We start from the raw sequence: 16083 nt of genomic DNA, 5'->3' as shown, positions 1-16083 counted from the left end.
GTGAAATTTCCCCCCTGATATCTAGCTGACATCGTTCCACGCGCAGTTTAAGCCCATTGCTGTGGGTGCTCTCCTCTGCTGCCCACCGGAGCCTTTCTCCGTCCTCCTTTCTAATCCGTGGAGAGAGCCGTCCTGTGCCCTCTCGGCCTCCTCTTCTCTGGACTTGGAGGGGGGCCCCCCAGGCAGCCCAGGGGGCCTCTCTGGCCTTGCCCACTCTACAGGGGGGCCATAAGTCCACTGCGACTTGGCAACACTTTACAGACCACCGCATGAAACTGGCACAAAAATGTTTTGGAAAGAAGTGACCACGCGCTCCGATGACTCCGATGTCCTTGATGGGAAGGAGAACGCCTGCACTGGTAGAAATGGAAGCAGAAGGCCCCTTGGTCCCTGCACTGTAGGCCCCTTCCTTCCACGCGATCCGCAGGCCTCTCCCCTCCGGCAGGCAGGAAGTCCGAAGAGGGACGCCTAATCTCCATCTTCTTCCGGCAACAAGAACGACGGCTGTCCTGAGTGGGGCAGACTCCTCTGGCCCCGTGCTGAGGAGAACCGAGATGCCCTCTGGAAAAGACCCTCAGCTCCTGACCTTCGTTCTCTGTCTTCAGCACACTCTCCAAAAGGCTGGTCTTAAGCGGACGCAGCTCCTCCTCCTCTGCTGCAGAACTCCAGGTTTCAACTCACGGCACCCTTTCCTCCAGCCCCAAAGAGCCTGACGCAGCAGCCTGGCTGCTTGCTGTTTGGTGTCGTGGTTAGGAGTGCGGACTTCTAATCTGGCGAGCCGGGTTCGATTCCGCGCTCCCCCACATGCAGCCAGCTGGGTGACCTTGGGCTAGTCACAGCACTGATAGAGCTGTTCTGACCGGGCAGTGATATCTGGGCTCTCTCAGCCTCACCCACCCCACCCACTCTTCTTCTTCTTCTTGCTGCTAGAGAGGAAAAGCATCTCATCCTGTCCAGGTCGACGTGAAAGGCCGCAACTAAACAATCCTGCATGCCGTTCTATTGCAGCACAGGAGGAAGGGAGGGGCTCCCTGGGACAGGACCAGCCCTCCCCTCCTTAAATCTCCTACTGGCCAGAGGGAGGGGGAGAGAGAGAGAGGGAGAGAGAGAGAGAAGTAGCAGGGATACTCCGTGGCACAGCTAGAAGGCTTTCTGCACCTGAAAATGTCTGATATCTGTCAAGGAGATCAACTGAATTTACATTTAGTAATATTGCAACAACACGACCGCATTTACTAATACCCAACAGAAGCTTTGTCTGGCACAGTGAATGTCCACTTTGTGAGAGCTCACCTCTTTTTAAATGAGGAAAGCCCAGTTCTAAACAAGCAGCCTAATGGAGAACTGTTCTGGCTCCGGCAAAGTGTTCCAAGCGGCACCAGCCTGGCGGCTGTCGAGGTGGATCTCGGCCGACCAGCAAAGCTTCTGGCCTTGGGCATTCTCTTGCATTCAAGCGCACAGACGACACAGACACAGGTAGAAATAGAAAATGTTAGGAGACCATTGGAGAACGATGCTGTACCATGTATACCTTGAGCCACTGCTTCTCAGTCAGCGAGTCGCTATAGTCCACTTCCTTGCGGTGTCGGGAGCCTCGCCCAAACATTTTCTCCTCCTCCTCCTCGCATGTGAGCCTCTCCACTTCGGCGTCGTCTTTGATGATCCAAGAGGGCAATTCGTCCTCCTCCATCAGGCGCGGCTTCCGCTTTGGATTGCGGGCTTCTTCCCGCCTGCGGTCCAGATCCATGCGCTGCAAGGAGAGGAGCCCGGGGTGAGGCCTTGAAGCCACGTCATGCTGGACCCTCCAACGCTTATTCATTTATTTATTATATTTCTATACCGCCCTCCCCGGAGCCTTGTAGGGGGCCTGAAGCACCACCACCACCACCGTTGGGAGGCAGCCTGAGGCTTCTGCAGCTGCAGGTCAGCATTAAGCCACACAGAAGTCCCCAGGCTGGGTGAGACCAGAGCTGAGGCGCATGAAGGAGACGACAGCTCAGCGGAGGACTGGCAAGTTGCAAATTAGGGCCTGCGGGGAGGTCTTGAGATCACTTCACTGACCCACTGCAGATCTGTAAAGTGTAACTACGCAAATAACGCCCTCACCCGGATATCCCAGGCAAATCCGACCCCATCAGCTCTCAGAGGCAAGCACAGCCGGCCCTGGCTAGCATCTGGATGGGAGACCTGCAAGGAACACTGGGGGGGGGGGCGGACCAGACCGCAGAGGCCGGCAATGGCAGGACACCTCGGAATGTCCCTTCCTGGCTGCCAGTCCATCCGGGCTGCAGAACACACGCCAGGTGACAAATACATTAATGGGCTTTGCCAGTGAAAGGAGGTTTTCAATCAGGGTTGCCAACACTGGGCTGGGGAATTCCTGGAGATTTTGGGGTGGGGGTGCCTCAGGAGGGAAGGGAGCTTAGTAGGGCAGTTCCATAGAGGCCATCCTCCAATGTCAGGAGCTGGATCTCTGCAATCTTTTTTTTTGGGGGGGGGGGGGAGGGCTCCAGGCCATACTGGGAGACTGACAGTCCTACTTCTGGGCCAGTGGTCTAAAGGATGGGGCTGGAGGCAGGCTTAAGCATGGCAGAAAGTAATGCCCACAAGTTTATGTGGATGCGCAGGCGCTCCTGATACCTTCCAGACAGGCAAGGAGAAGGTTTATAAGGGAAATGCAAACGTTTGTACTGAACCCACAAGGGGAGAGCTGTATCTGCCATCTCTCGGTCAGGGCAACCAGAGCAGAGGCAAACCGCCAGGCACCCGTTCCCAGGCTGGTGCCACCTTGGAGCCATTGGCTTGGCCTAGACCTCCAAGGACCTGCCCTGGACACAGGAAACCGTTTCTGCCACATTTGCTTCCACCAGAGAGAGAAATGTGGGGAACAAAAAAGCCTCCCCCCTCCTCATTCCCATTAACAACAATGGCTTTTTGTTATCTGACACAGAGATGCCCGTTGGCTAAAAGGGGAAGGGACCCACATTTCTGTCCTCCTCCCAAAGACCCGAAGAAAGGAGCTCATGGTGATGTGGAAGAGACCTCCCCTTTTCCCTGTGCACCTTTCGGTCGGCCCCACAACAAGGTGCAAGAGGAGGACGCTTGGCAACCAGCACCAGGGAGGGGCAAACTGGCTGTAGTTGGCATCTCCAGATGCAGTACGTGATCTAGCCCAGAGTTCTTCAACTGGACAATAAGCTTGGATATTGAGTAACTAAATGCAGACCAAGGACCGGCTAGTAAATTTAAGAAGGTGTTCAAGGTGCTCTTCTAGTTTATGGCCAGAGTTCCTCTCTCGGAGAAGACCCTCATCAACATGTTAGGCCCAGGCTCCTGCCCCACTTCCCTTCTGCACTCCAGATCACTCTGCACGGAGCAAAGGAGACTGTGGCATCCCCATGAGGCGGCTGTGCGCTGGCCCCCTTTCTCCCCCTCCCACCTTTTGACAGACAGGAGTCTCTTCCCTGCTCTGACAGCCCTCCCCGCCTTGTGCCTAGCCCTCACACCCCTCGACAATGAGCAGAAGGTGGGAGAAACAAGCTGGTTTTCGTGGGGAAGCAGAGAGTCAGTTGGCCTCACCATAAAAAGATCAAATTCCTCCTCGTGCCGAGCTATCATCTGGTTCACCGTCTCGTCATCGGGAACTTCGTCTTCCTCCTGAAAGATGCCAAAATTCCCCCCTTTAGCATACTAAATGCATTGATCTTCTCTCTCTCTCTCTCTCTCTCTAGATCCATTCACGTCTGTCTTTAGATACAGTCTGGCAGCGGAGGAGCTTGCAGATTGACACCAAAGGCCGTTTACCATCTCGGGACTGGTCTGGCTACTCGTGTGGAAAGGAGCTGGACGGCCTCAGTCCTTGCTTTAGCGGACGGGCCTTCACGTGGCAGAAGCGGTTCTCCATCCGGGCTGGCGGCCTTAAAGGAGAGAGGCTAAGGGCTGGGCTGGGCTGGGCCGGGCTGGGCAGGCACAGCGACTGAAGGACCCCTCTCACCTTTAAAGGTGGCTCCTCCGAGTCGGAGTTGAGGCACAGGGTGGAGGCAGTATGGGAAAAGCTTGCGCTGCCACTGCCGCTGCCCGTGCTGTGTCTGGTCTGTGGATAGATAGAGGGCTTCAGTCTCCAGGGCTGCCGAACCAGCGCCTTTCACTGACACTCGAGCGCACTCCCTAGGGCGGCCAGGGCCGTGCCCGTTCCTCCTTCCAGCCCACAGTCCCTGGGCCTCGGGGCCACACGGAGCAAGACACTCGGCGACGTGTTTGTCCTTCACGAGCTGGCGCGGGACGCGGGACCGGCGCTGCCCTCGTACCTCATCCTGCTCCTCGTGCTCCAAGATGGCCTGAAGGAAAGCTCTTCTCTCGTGACTGGAGGACTTCTGGTCAAACATGCCGGCCTGGATCACCTTCTGGTCAACGTTCAGCTTGTACTTGGCCGCAGCCAGAATCTTCTCTTCCACGCTGTTGACGGTGCAGAGGCGCAGCACGCGCACTTCGTTCTGCTGCCCGATGCGGTGGGCTCGGTCCTGGGCTTGCAGGTCCTGCAAAGAGAACGCTCGCACCATTCACAGAATCACTTCCAGCTGCCCCTCGCATGCTCCGCTCCGGACCTGGCAGATCCAAAGGCTGCACAATAGTCCACCGGACTGCTCCGCCTGCGTCCTCCGTTTGGGTAAGATGGATTCAAAAGGGAAAGAGGTCTACTGGCGAGAGGGGTCCAGGCTGTGGCCCATTCTACAGAGTTATCTGAGCATCTATACTGGGGGGGGCGGTGCGGGGGGGACAGAGGCGGCATGAGATTGACCGCCCTGGGTGAGGGACCTCTCAAATCTTTGGTACAACTGCCACGACGTCGGCCGTACATTAGCAGGCCTCATAAAACATCTTGAGACTTCCTTACAAAGAGAAATGAATACTTATCTCCCCAATATCATTTGTGTATAGTGTGTAATGCAAAAGAAGAGCTGGTTTTTATACCCTGCCTTTAGAAGGAGTCTCAAAGCATTGCACCATTCCACTCCCCATAACAGACACAAGACTGAGAGAGCAGTGACAGAACTGCTCCATGAGAACAGCTGCAACAGGACTGGGACTAGTCCAAAGTCACCCAGCTGGCTGTATGTGGAAGGGTGGGGAATTAAGCCTGGCTTGCCAGTTAGAGGCTGCTGCTATTAACCGCTATACCACACTGGAGATGCAAAGAAACATTTTTTTTCTTCCTCTAGGACTTATTTATTTATTTATTTATTTATTTATTTATTTATTCATTCATTCATTCATTCATTCATTCATTCATTCATTCATTCATTCATTCATTCATTCATTCATTTATATTCTTATATCGCCCTCCCATATGGCTCAGGGTGGTTTCCAATTGCAAAATTGGGAAATTTGATAGAATCCTTCCTCCCCTTTTTGAATCAGTTAAATGGTTCTTAAGATTCACTTAAAAATACAGCATGAAAATTTTAATGCAAGACAATCTACAGCAGTGGTTCTCAACCTGGGGGTCGGGACCCCTTTGGGGGTCAAATAACCCTTTCACTGGGGTCGCAGCAGGGCAAGCAGCTTGGCCGGGGGGGGGGGGTGCCATCCACACAACAGCCTTGCAGGGTAGATCGAGACCGAGCATTTGTCTGTCTGGAGCAGCGGAGAAGAGCAAGATCAGCATGGTGGGACAAGAGGCAGAGCTGAACTGTGAAACCCTGGGGAAAAACCCCAATTTATATCCAATCACGAACAAGGGATCTTCACGCCATGGGTCAGTTTGGGTTTAATTTCTGTGAGAGAACCCTTGCATCGTTTTAGGGTTGGGGGTCACACAACAGGAGGAACTGGATTAAAGGGTCACGGCATTAGGAAGGCTGAGAACCGCTAATCTACAGCATGAGATAATTCTTATGCATAGTTGATAGAGAACGTATTTTCAAGAATATATTCATTGCTTAAATGTGACTTAATTTGGCAACATTTGTCTGATGATAACGATTAACAAACCTAATGTTTTACTAATGTTTTACATTATATACTATCTTTTCTTTAGAAAACAAATCATGTAGTAATTTCAACTTCTATTTTTTCCTGCTTCTTAAACATCAAAAATTAGGAAACGTAGGCTAAGGTGGAGCAGGGCGGAGTAACTTGCAGGCCTCTCCCTCTCAAGTTCTGCTTTTGCTTGCAATTTTGCTTGATTTTTAAATTGTATAAACACCAGTAAACATTCATATGCTACATTCTAACAGATGGATTTTATACTGGTTAAAGAACTAATTAAGTTTAGGCCTGATAGGAAGGCCAATATTGCAAATATGTCAATTTATCCCTGAATTTCTGTTTTTCCCTAATGGGAGAGGGGAATTTCCTGGAAATGTTACGCCTCTAGGGTTTGATCCCAGAAACACAGCCACAGAGCCATGTGAGTGAAACCTTCAAGGTGCAGTGCTACAATTAAAAAGAAAACCCAGTTAAAGGAAATCAGAATTTACATGACATTCAAAGATAGAATTCAGAAAACAGACGGTAGCAAAAAGCATAACAACAGAAAAATGCCGGATTCCTATCCTGCCTGACTCATGAGCTTAGTGGCAGGAAAATGTATACTTCCCTAGTTCAGAGGAATTCCAAATATTCCCTGTCCCCCCCCCCCCCAAGTGGAAGGGAAAAATGCAAACTGGTAAATTATTATATAATAAAAAATCAGAGCCCAGAGGCACCTTTAAGACCAACAAAGATTTATTCAAGGTGTGAGCTTTTGAGTGCAAGCCCTCTTCCTTGGACTATGAAAGTGTGTGAAGATCTCAATTTTTGAGATCTGGTGCAGAGGTGGGAAGTGGAGGGGTGGCCTGACTTGGTAATTGCGATTATGCATTTCACTGACTATCCTGAAGATGAAACTCAAATACTTTGGCCACCTCAGGAGAAGGAAGGATTTCCTGGAGAAGAGCCTAATGCTGGGAGCGATCGAGGGCAAAAGAAGAAGGGGACAACAGAGAATGAGGTGGCTGGATGGAGTCACTGAAGCAGTCGGTGCAAACTTAAATGGACTCCGGGGAATGGTAGAGGACAGGAAGGCCTGGAGGATCACTGTCCAGGGAGTCGCGATGGGTCAGACACGACTTTGCACCTAACAACAACAACAAAATTTCACTGACTGGACACCACAACAGAGGCTGCTGGTGAGGGGGAAATATGGGAACTTTTTGGCTTTTGGAAAGATGCCTCTTCAACCAATAGAGCCTCTCCTGTTTGCCATGTGACTCAATGACTGTATGGCATGCCACCTTCGATTCAAGCTTATTGCATATTCAAGGTCCAGTGTCAAATGCCATCTTTTGGGTTCAGTGCAGGATGGGACTAACCTCGGCAATCAATTTAATATCAGCAGCCAACTAGAAACATAAGGCAACTTAACTTCAGCCAAACTAGGGGATGAAGCTTCCGCCTCAAGGGTCACCCCAGTTGAAGACACTAAGAAAAGAGCAAGCAGAGGGTGCCCAAGGCAAAGTGGAAATGGAAAAATAATCCTATTTATGCAGGCACGAATTCCAGCTCTAAATTCTGATACTGGAACACTAAAAATTCTAGATGTTGTGACACTAACAAGCACGCCTGTAAGTTTTATAATCCAGGCCCTGGCTAGGAGAAGAAGAGTTGGTTCTTATATGCCGCTTTTCTCTACCCGAAGGAGGCTCAAAGCAGCTTCCAGTCGCCTTCCGATTCCTCTCCCCACAACAGACACCCTGTGAGGTGGGTGAGGCTGAGAGAGCCCTGATATCACTGCCCGGTCAGAACAGTTTTATCAGTGCTGTGACGAGCCCAAGGTCACCCAGCTGGCTGCATGTGGGGGAGTGCAGATTCATACTCGGCTTGCCAGATTAGAGGTCCACACTCCTAACCACGACACCAAGCTCAGTACTTGGAGGAGGTGCTCTGGCTCAGGGAAACGGCCTTTGCACGCAAAAGTTCCCCGGTACAATTTCTGGCACTCCATTTAAAAGGAAAGACCCTCCCCCTGAGACCCTGGAGAGCTGCTTCCAGTCTGAGGAGACAAGACTGACCTTGGTAGATGGACGGTCTGACTCAGTAGAATGCAGCTTCATGTGTGTGGGCCAACTAGAGAAACAGGCCCAGGAACTCCTTCCTTCTCCTGTCTGCCGCCAGCTGCACTAGGATCCTTTCTTCATCCGCACTGCTTCCCCCTCCTCCCCCGTGCTGCTCTGTGCTTCCAAATCCTTCTCTCTCAAGGCCACCCTGCAGTGAGGATTACCTGATGAGGGTTCCAGTCGCTGTCGAAAATGATCACCGTATCCGCAGACTGCAGGTTCAGGCCCAGCCCTCCGGCACGGGTGCTCAGCAAGAAAATGAAATATTCAGAGCCCGGCTCGTTGAAGGTTTTCAGCAGCATGCCACGGTCTTCCGCTTTAGTGGTCCCTTTAGGAATCCAAGAGGAAAGAGGGGTTTGCCCTCCGTTGCATTTGAACACAGAGGAAAAGCCCAGAGCTCTTCCGCAGGGGAATGAAGTCAAACAGAAGAAAGACACAACCACACTCCAAAGCCATCACATCTGCAAAGTCTGCACATTTGCTCTTAACGACGTTGGAAGAGACGTTTATTTATCATCACAGAACAGCGAGATGGTATCCGAAGGTCAAAAGAGAAGCACTGATACCAAAAACTGCCTCCCTCTCCTTCGGAACGCCCAATCCAGGGATAGGAAAGTAGTTTCAAAGGGTAACCACGATGGCTTGCAGTAGAACAGCTAGATTTGAGCCCAGGAGACCAACAAGATATTTGGGGCGTCAGCTCTCTCTCTCTGTTTGTCAGAGCTCCCTTCTTCTGGCTCCTGGCAAAGGGAGCTTTGACTTCCAACAGCTCATACCCCAAACATCTTGTTAGTCGTCTAGGGACAAGAAGGGAATGAGATGGAGTCCGAAGGCGCAGCCGACCCACTGCCCTGCTCTCCTCAGCTGTCCCTCATCAACCAGGCTCCTGGAGTGCACTTCCATCTTCTGACCGTGCCCTTGCGGGGTATACCCCTGGCGACCGTGGGACTGAGGCTCCCTCACCAGCAAGGTGTCCAGGTGGTTTGGGAGGATTACGTCACGGCCTCCTGCTTCAATACCACCGGCCGCATTGCTGCGGGAGTCAAGCATGTGATCTCAAAGGGTAACGTTAGAGTCCAGTGGCACTTTTATGACCAGCAGAGTTTTACTCCAGATATAAGCTTCCATGTGCAGGCTCACTTTCTCAAATACAATCTGAAGAAGTGTGCTTGCACATGAATGCTTACAGCGTGAATAAAGCTCGGTTGGCATTAAAGGTGCCACTGGACTCAAATGTCGTTCTGCTGCTTCAGACCAATGCAGCGACCCCCCTGAATCTATGTGATCTCAAAGAGCCCTGGGGTTATTGCCTGCAGCCTGAATGCTCAGCAGTGCCACGCAGAAATTATGCCAGAGCAGATGGCATAAGGAGGCTTCTTCCTCTAATGGTGCGCCATGATTATCCTTGTTGGGCAGAGCTGGGCTTCTCTGTTATGAAGCACAGAGTAACAGTATTGGGCTGATGGTATAGCTAACATTCAGCAAAATCATGCTGTAAAGTTCTTAGAGGACTATACCACTTCAGGGGGCATTGTTTTAACAGTGGTCCTAAGAGATGTGGGGCAGAAATGTTGTAATTCATATTTTCCAGGAATTGTCTGGTAAGCCATGTGCATGTTCCTTTGCAAATGGGGGTGGGGTGTGTGAACAAAACCTCAAATCCTCAAACCTCAAATCTCCAAATAAAGGTATACTGGCCAAATCAAAACCAGCCTTCACATTCTGATTTATTTATCTCCTTGACATGTTAGAAAGAAGATGAGAAAGGCTACTGAATCAGCAGGAGTTAAAAATTAAAAATTAGCACCACCACAGATGCTAAAATATTGCCGCTAACCTCTATAGCGTTTATTATTCCAGGGACATCTCTGCATCTTCCTATTCAACTTGCTTACTTCATTCAAACGCTTTTTCCTCAACGGGGGGACTTAAAGTGAGCTGAACTGTTGTCTCCTTTTATAACTATCACAACTGCCCTGTGAGAAGGTTGGGCTGAGGGTGTGACCGGCCCAAGGTCACCCGATGAAGTTCCACAGCCCGAGTGGGGATTCGAACCTGGGTCTCCCAGATCCTGGTCCAACACTCTAATCACTAAGCCACACTGACTCTCTCTCATTCCACAAGACGTTATATTTTGACTATCTGGCACTCGTTCTGAGTTGTGGCTTCTCTTGGGATTAGATCTTACTTTGAAGCACCCTCTTCCCAACACCCTCACTCCCCCAGAAACCCAGATGGATGGATTTACAATCCTGCGCACTGGAACACGGAAACTGATGGTGGAATAATTTTGTTAGTCTTTACGATGCCCCATTTACGTCACGGCATTCCTTCCCTGGCATTGGAGACCTATGAAAATGTCAATAAATGTTGTCCCTTGGTCTTGACAAATACATGTTAAGAGATGTTTCAAAATAAACGTGCCTTGGAGAAATATTCTCTGAAAGTATTTCAGAATTACAGAATCATATTGTTGGAAGGGACCTCCTGGGTCATCTAGTCCAACCCCCTGCACTATGCAGGGCACTCCCAACCCTCTTGCTCATCCACTGTCACCTGCCACCCCTTTGAATCTTCACAGAATCAGCCTCTCCATCACATGGCTCTCCAGCCTCGGTTTAAAAATCTCCAAAGAGGGAGAACCCACCACCTCCCAAGGAAGCCTGTTCCACTGGCTACCTGTCAAATCACAGGCTACCTGTCGAATTGAGATTTCCACATAGACACGGCTCCAAAGGCATTTCTACCTCCAAGAGCCTACCCCCAGCAGGGAGAAGAGTGACTCTGTACCTGTCAGGGAAGAAATCAGGGCCTGTTTCCAAAGGGACCCAGTAGTACCTGAGAGACTATCATGTTTTTGACTAGCAGACTTTCTTGTGGGTCCAAGCATGGGATCCTTATGAAGCACGTCATAAAGGAAAAAAGGTGCAAGCAGAGGAGTCGAATGGCCATGAAATTCAAGTACAGTTTTTGCTGTTTACGGTGATCCTGTAGGGTTTTCAAGGCAGGAGTAAGTCAAGGCAGGAGATGTTCAGAGGTGGTCTGGTGTCCCTTGGTGGTCTCCCTTCCAAATATTAGCTTGGTCTCCCTTCCAAATATTAGCTCCCTTCCAAATATTACCCTGCTTAGCTTCAGAGATCGGAAGAGGCTGTGCTAGCCTGGGCCATCCAGGTCAATGAGACATCATTATGTAAACTTCCAACCATTACAGACCATTCAGAAGAGCAGCTATTGCCAATAACACGCTCACCTTTTTGCAAAGCTACCGATAACACCTATAAACGACCCGGAAATCCTAGATCCTTGTTAAGTCCTCTGGATATAGAATCAAATGTTGACAACTGTGATTCAGGAGCCTCACGCTGAATCACAGCTATAGCTTATTTTCTACTGCCTGGTTTGCCATCTTGAGATGTGGAGGCAAAGTTAAGATGCAGCCGATTTGCATGGTGCGATGAACACTTTGGCCTCACCCCACAACATGCATAGAACTAGGCCTCAGGTGAACGAGAGCACAGCACTGCCTTGCACCCATCTTATGTATTTATTTTTAATTTCCTAAGATTTACAGGCCACTGCTCTTGGTGGCTAACATCAAAGTTTCGAGTGCACACATAATAACAACAAAATAATCTAACAACCATCAAACCCTCCCACCCAAAGCCCTCCCCTCCCAATCCCCAACTCCCAGGTGCCAATACCCAAAAAGAAAACGCAACCCAGATGGGGAATACTGGGGAACACTGTAGGAGGAGGGGCCTACGATGTCCTTCTCAACCTGGCCTCAACCCAAGGCCTGGCGGAAGAGCTCCGTGGCCAAGCTGCCCATTTCAAGGCCGGCCTTGCCAGGGCGGGGCACGCCAGTCAGGGTCTGAGATCCCGTGAGGCAGCTCTGCAGGCACACGACTTCCAGACCACCCTTGACAAGAGCATCCCCATCCGTTCCCCCGGTCTCTCGCCTCCCGACGGGTTCCAGACATAGATCGACTTCCCAGGGACTACTCAGAGACTAGGAGGGGGGCTTCCCCACACCAGACCGGTTTCAGTGCAGAACTCACCGTCGAGCCTGAGGTATTTGAAGCCACGGTACGCAAAGTAGTCCTCCATGATGGTCATGAGAGAGGTCATCTGACAGAACAGCAGCACCTTGTGGTTGGTGGCTCGCAGCTTGGGCAGGATCCGGTCCAGGAGCTCAAATTTGCCGGAAGCACGATACAAGTCAAGCCTGGTGTGCAGACAGAGGGGGAAGAGAAGAAACTGCATTCCTCCAGCACCACTGCTGCAGAGCTCTGTGTGGCAGAGGGAGGCCAGCTGCTCCTCAGGGAAGCTTGTCTGCCGCGACAGAAGGCCAGCCCACAGTCGGTTTCCAGCCCTGGCATGTCACACGACGCTGCAGCCTCACAAAACAGGGCACAAGGCCCACAACCCTCTAGTCACCAGCGACTGGTTCTCTAGATTACACGTTCACCGATCCACACCACTGAGGATCCCCCAGAGAAGTAGTCCCGGCTTGGAAAGGCGCTGGGGAACTCACTTACCCTTGCACGATCCCTCCAGTGAAGCCTAAGTGTTCGGAAAAGGATTCCTGCAAGAAAAGGTGAGAACCCTGCCGTGAGGAGGCCGAACAGCGCAGCAGAGGCAGCTTCCGCTAAAGGCAAACGGACAACGCTTGGCATCTTGGGTAAGGGTGGACATCTGGGCAGTGCCACACACCTAGGCTGCCCCTTTGCCACTAAGGAAGGGGTAACGTTGAACACTCCAGCTGGCTTCTGGTGTATTTGCCCGTGACTAAGAGGGGGAAAAGGCTCAACAATTCCATGGGTGCAAATTTTTGAACTCTCATGAATTATATGTCTGCCAGATTCCACCATCCACTGAATTCCCTGTGTTAAAACTACCCTGCAGACAGAGAGTGGAGTGCGTTCATACAGACCTGGCTAATCTTTGGATTCTCAAACTGAGAGGGAGGGAAGTCAGCTACTAGAGGCATGTGAGGAGGTGGGGATCCCAGGACTCAGCCAGTGCTACTTGGAGACACTACCCAGTTGACACTCTATAAGACACATGATCTTGTCCGTAACCCCCTAGGGTCTAGGCCTGGACTTTTCCAGGGGCTCCCCTGTGCTGAAAGAAACTGGGGAATGGGCCCCACCCTCCCGATTCCAGAGAGCTTTGTGGGCAGCTGGAGCCTGGGAAAAGAAGAAATGTGTCCGGATGATGGGGGTGTAAAATGTTTTTAGAATTGTTAATGTTTAATATTTTTATATAGTTGCTAATTGATGTGGCTGCAGGGAAGCTCCAGAGAAACGCAGGTATATAGTCACTGTAAAGCAAATTTAAAAAGCAAGCAAGCAGGTAGCATTTGGTGAAGCAGCTTTTCGGTCTGCTCTGGCCGTGCTAAGTTCTGAATGATGGAGAGAGGAGAAGCTCAGATATCAAAACCTCCTTTAAGATCCACCTACCCCAAGCTATGCATTTTCAGCACCAGCAAAACACAGAGCTGGCTCTGAGAATGTGCACAGACGAGGGAGAACCCAGACCCAAACGCTCCAGGTTCTTTTCCAACCAGCTTCCAGATGGTTCCCACCATGCAGCCATTCGTGGAGGCCAGACTTTGCAAGTTCCTGACTGAGCAGCCGCTCCCAGCTGTGAGGAGGGCTGCAAAGACAGGCCTGCTTTCACCTCCTCCACAGGTGTTCTCAGAAGGCCCTGTTTGATCTGACTTCTGAGGAGGGCTGTGAAGGTGGGCCCAGTCCCAGCTGCCGCTCTCCCAGCCCTGATGATGGCTGTGAAGAGGACCCAGGGGGGGAGCATCCCTGCTTCCTGTCCTCTCCCAGCAGCTGTGCTTTTGTCACCTGGCCTCCCAACTGCCCCCCTGCCCAGTCCTTTCTCCACCCCACACTTTTCTCCACCCCACACTTTCTAGCACAGTCCTCGTGCTGTTCTCCACCACTGGCTCCCTTCCCTGCCATTTCTTTTCCCATTATATTCTTCCATTGTTGGGAGCCATTTTGAGTTACTAAAGCAACTTAAAACACCACCCTAAAAATCCCCCCCGCTTATGAAATTTTTTTGGGGGGGGGGAGGAATCTTCCAATGTAGTTCACCAGGTTTGCAAAACATGTTCCCGAGCCCTGGAAAATCCCCCTGCGTGGGCAGGAACACAATGTATTATTTACGGTCTGCCCTTTTCACTGAGACAAGGCAAGTAATACACTGTCAATCAATGCTAATCAACAGGATGATGTGCCCCACAAACCAGGGGTCCCCAACCTTTTTGAGCTCGTGGGGACTTTGGGGATTCTGACACTCTTTGGTGGGCGCAGCCACCAAACGGCTGCCCCCAAAAGCAGAGCCAGCCACAGCTTACTCCCACCAAATGCAGGACCTGTCAGTCGAGATGACAAACACAAGCTGGCCAGGCTCCCTCCAGCTTGGCTTAGATTTACATTTTTGAATAAAGAAGATTTCCCTGTTGAAGTCCGCCTCAGCGGCTTGTTTTCGTCATCTCACAACTTAGTTCCAGCCACACAGCGAAGATCTTGTGCTGGGGCGATGGCAGCTGCTGCAGAAGCAAAGTTTTTGAAAATCTGCACAGCCAATCAAATCTCCGTTGGCCAATCAGAAGCCTTGCCAGGCAACAGCCCCACCTGGTCCCACCCACTTTCTAGAAACACTTTCTGGGTGCCAGGAAAGGTGCTGGTGGGTGTCATGTTGGGGACCCCTGCAATAAACTGCGCCTCGGGGTTTATATCGCAGAAATCCAAAAACCCCGCAGAATGACAGCTCCAGCCATGTGAGATGCCCGCCGTCAGCTGACAAGTAAGAAGCTAATATTGAGGGCCCTGAAGCTGCCTCACGCTTGACATATCCGGCAAAACATTAGCCCCTGCGTACATCCTTCTGGCCCAGTGGTTCTCAACCTGGGGGTCGGGACTCTTTTGGGGGTTGAACGACCCTTTCACAGGGGATTGCGGCAGGGCAAGCAGCTTGGCTGGGGTAGACTGAGATAGAGCGTTCGTCTGTCTGGAGCAGCGGAAAAGAGCAAGATCGGCATGGTGGGACAAGTGGCAGAGCTGAACTGAGAAACCCCGGAAAAAACCCGTTATATCCAATCATGAACAATGGATCTTCATGCCATTGGTCAGTTCAGTTTAATTTCTGTGAAAGAACCCTTGCATAGTTTTAGGGTTGGGGTCCCCACAACAGAAGAAACTGTGTTAAAGGGTCGCGGCCTTAGGAAGGTGGAGAAGCCCTGCTCTGGCCCGTCATCTACCTCCTCTCCCAGCTGCTCTCCTTCAAGAACTGCACAGTGACGGCTGCAAAGGCTTCCTCACCTCTATGTGCTGAAACATGTAAGGATGGTTGCAGATCTTCCTCAGCTGCATAATCGTGTTCATGAGTGTTTTTGTACCGCCTTTCCCCTGCAAGGACAGGACAGGACAGCGTGACTGACAAACCGCTCCCCGAAAAGAACTGTTATTGATTTATCATTGTGCTCAAAAAGCGGGAAGGGGAAATGATTCACAAAAGGTGACCCCTTCATTTCAGAAAGCGACCGCCGTATTGAGACTGGCAAGCAAGACGAACCATAACGGAAGGAAGTCAAACAATACCCCACAATGCTTAACATTCTAGCCTGCATTTCCCCCCAAACCTGAAATGTCTTTTATTGAAAGCTGTTTTGCAACTCCAGGTTCTGGGGGTGAAAGAATCAAGTTACTCCCCAAAGCGTTAAGCCTGCCTCCCTCTGGAGCAGAGAAATGGCTCGGCATGAGACTGCTCTACTGGAGGCCATTGCAAGAGAAGCATCAGGAGTGCCATAAAGCTGTTTCAGGAGGACGCCATGCTGGCCTGCTGGACAAGGGACCAGGCACCTGGGCGTCCTTCCACCTTCTGACTGAGATTTGAGGACATTCTGACTTACACTGAACTAAGGGAGCTTTGACTCTCAAAAACTGATGGCCTGGAAATCTTGCTGGTCTCA

The 16083-nt window shown here is 51.0% G+C and overlaps 1 protein-coding gene across 14 annotated transcripts in view; it reads right to left on the bottom strand.

Annotated features, from left to right (window-relative positions):
* The window catches only part of SMARCA4 (SWI/SNF related BAF chromatin remodeling complex subunit ATPase 4), a 76862-nt gene that overhangs the window by 12868 nt on the left and 47911 nt on the right, over nt 1–16083 (bottom strand). For 6 of the 14 annotated variants that reach the window (XM_077329882.1, XM_077329877.1, XM_077329880.1 and 3 more), the window contains 8 exons: nt 15434–15520; nt 12635–12681; nt 12155–12321; nt 8261–8424; nt 4308–4535; nt 3995–4093; nt 3580–3657; nt 1523–1750 (listed from right to left, as the gene is read on the bottom strand). In XM_077329882.1, coding sequence (XP_077185997.1) covers nt 1523–1750; nt 3580–3657; nt 3995–4093; nt 4308–4535; nt 8261–8424; nt 12155–12321; nt 12635–12681; nt 15434–15520 — 1098 coding nt within the window. The remainder of the gene's footprint in view (nt 1–1522; nt 1751–3579; nt 3658–3994; nt 4094–4307; nt 4536–8260; nt 8425–12154; nt 12322–12634; nt 12682–15433; nt 15521–16083) is intronic. The other 8 variants (XM_077329886.1, XM_077329888.1, XM_077329889.1 and 5 more) reach the window with 3 other exon arrangements.

Source organism: Paroedura picta, chromosome 3 (assembly GCF_049243985.1).
Source record: "Paroedura picta isolate Pp20150507F chromosome 3, Ppicta_v3.0, whole genome shotgun sequence".
Taxonomy (NCBI): Eukaryota; Metazoa; Chordata; class Lepidosauria; order Squamata; family Gekkonidae; genus Paroedura; species Paroedura picta.
This window is presented reverse-complemented; position numbering and strand designations above follow the sequence as displayed.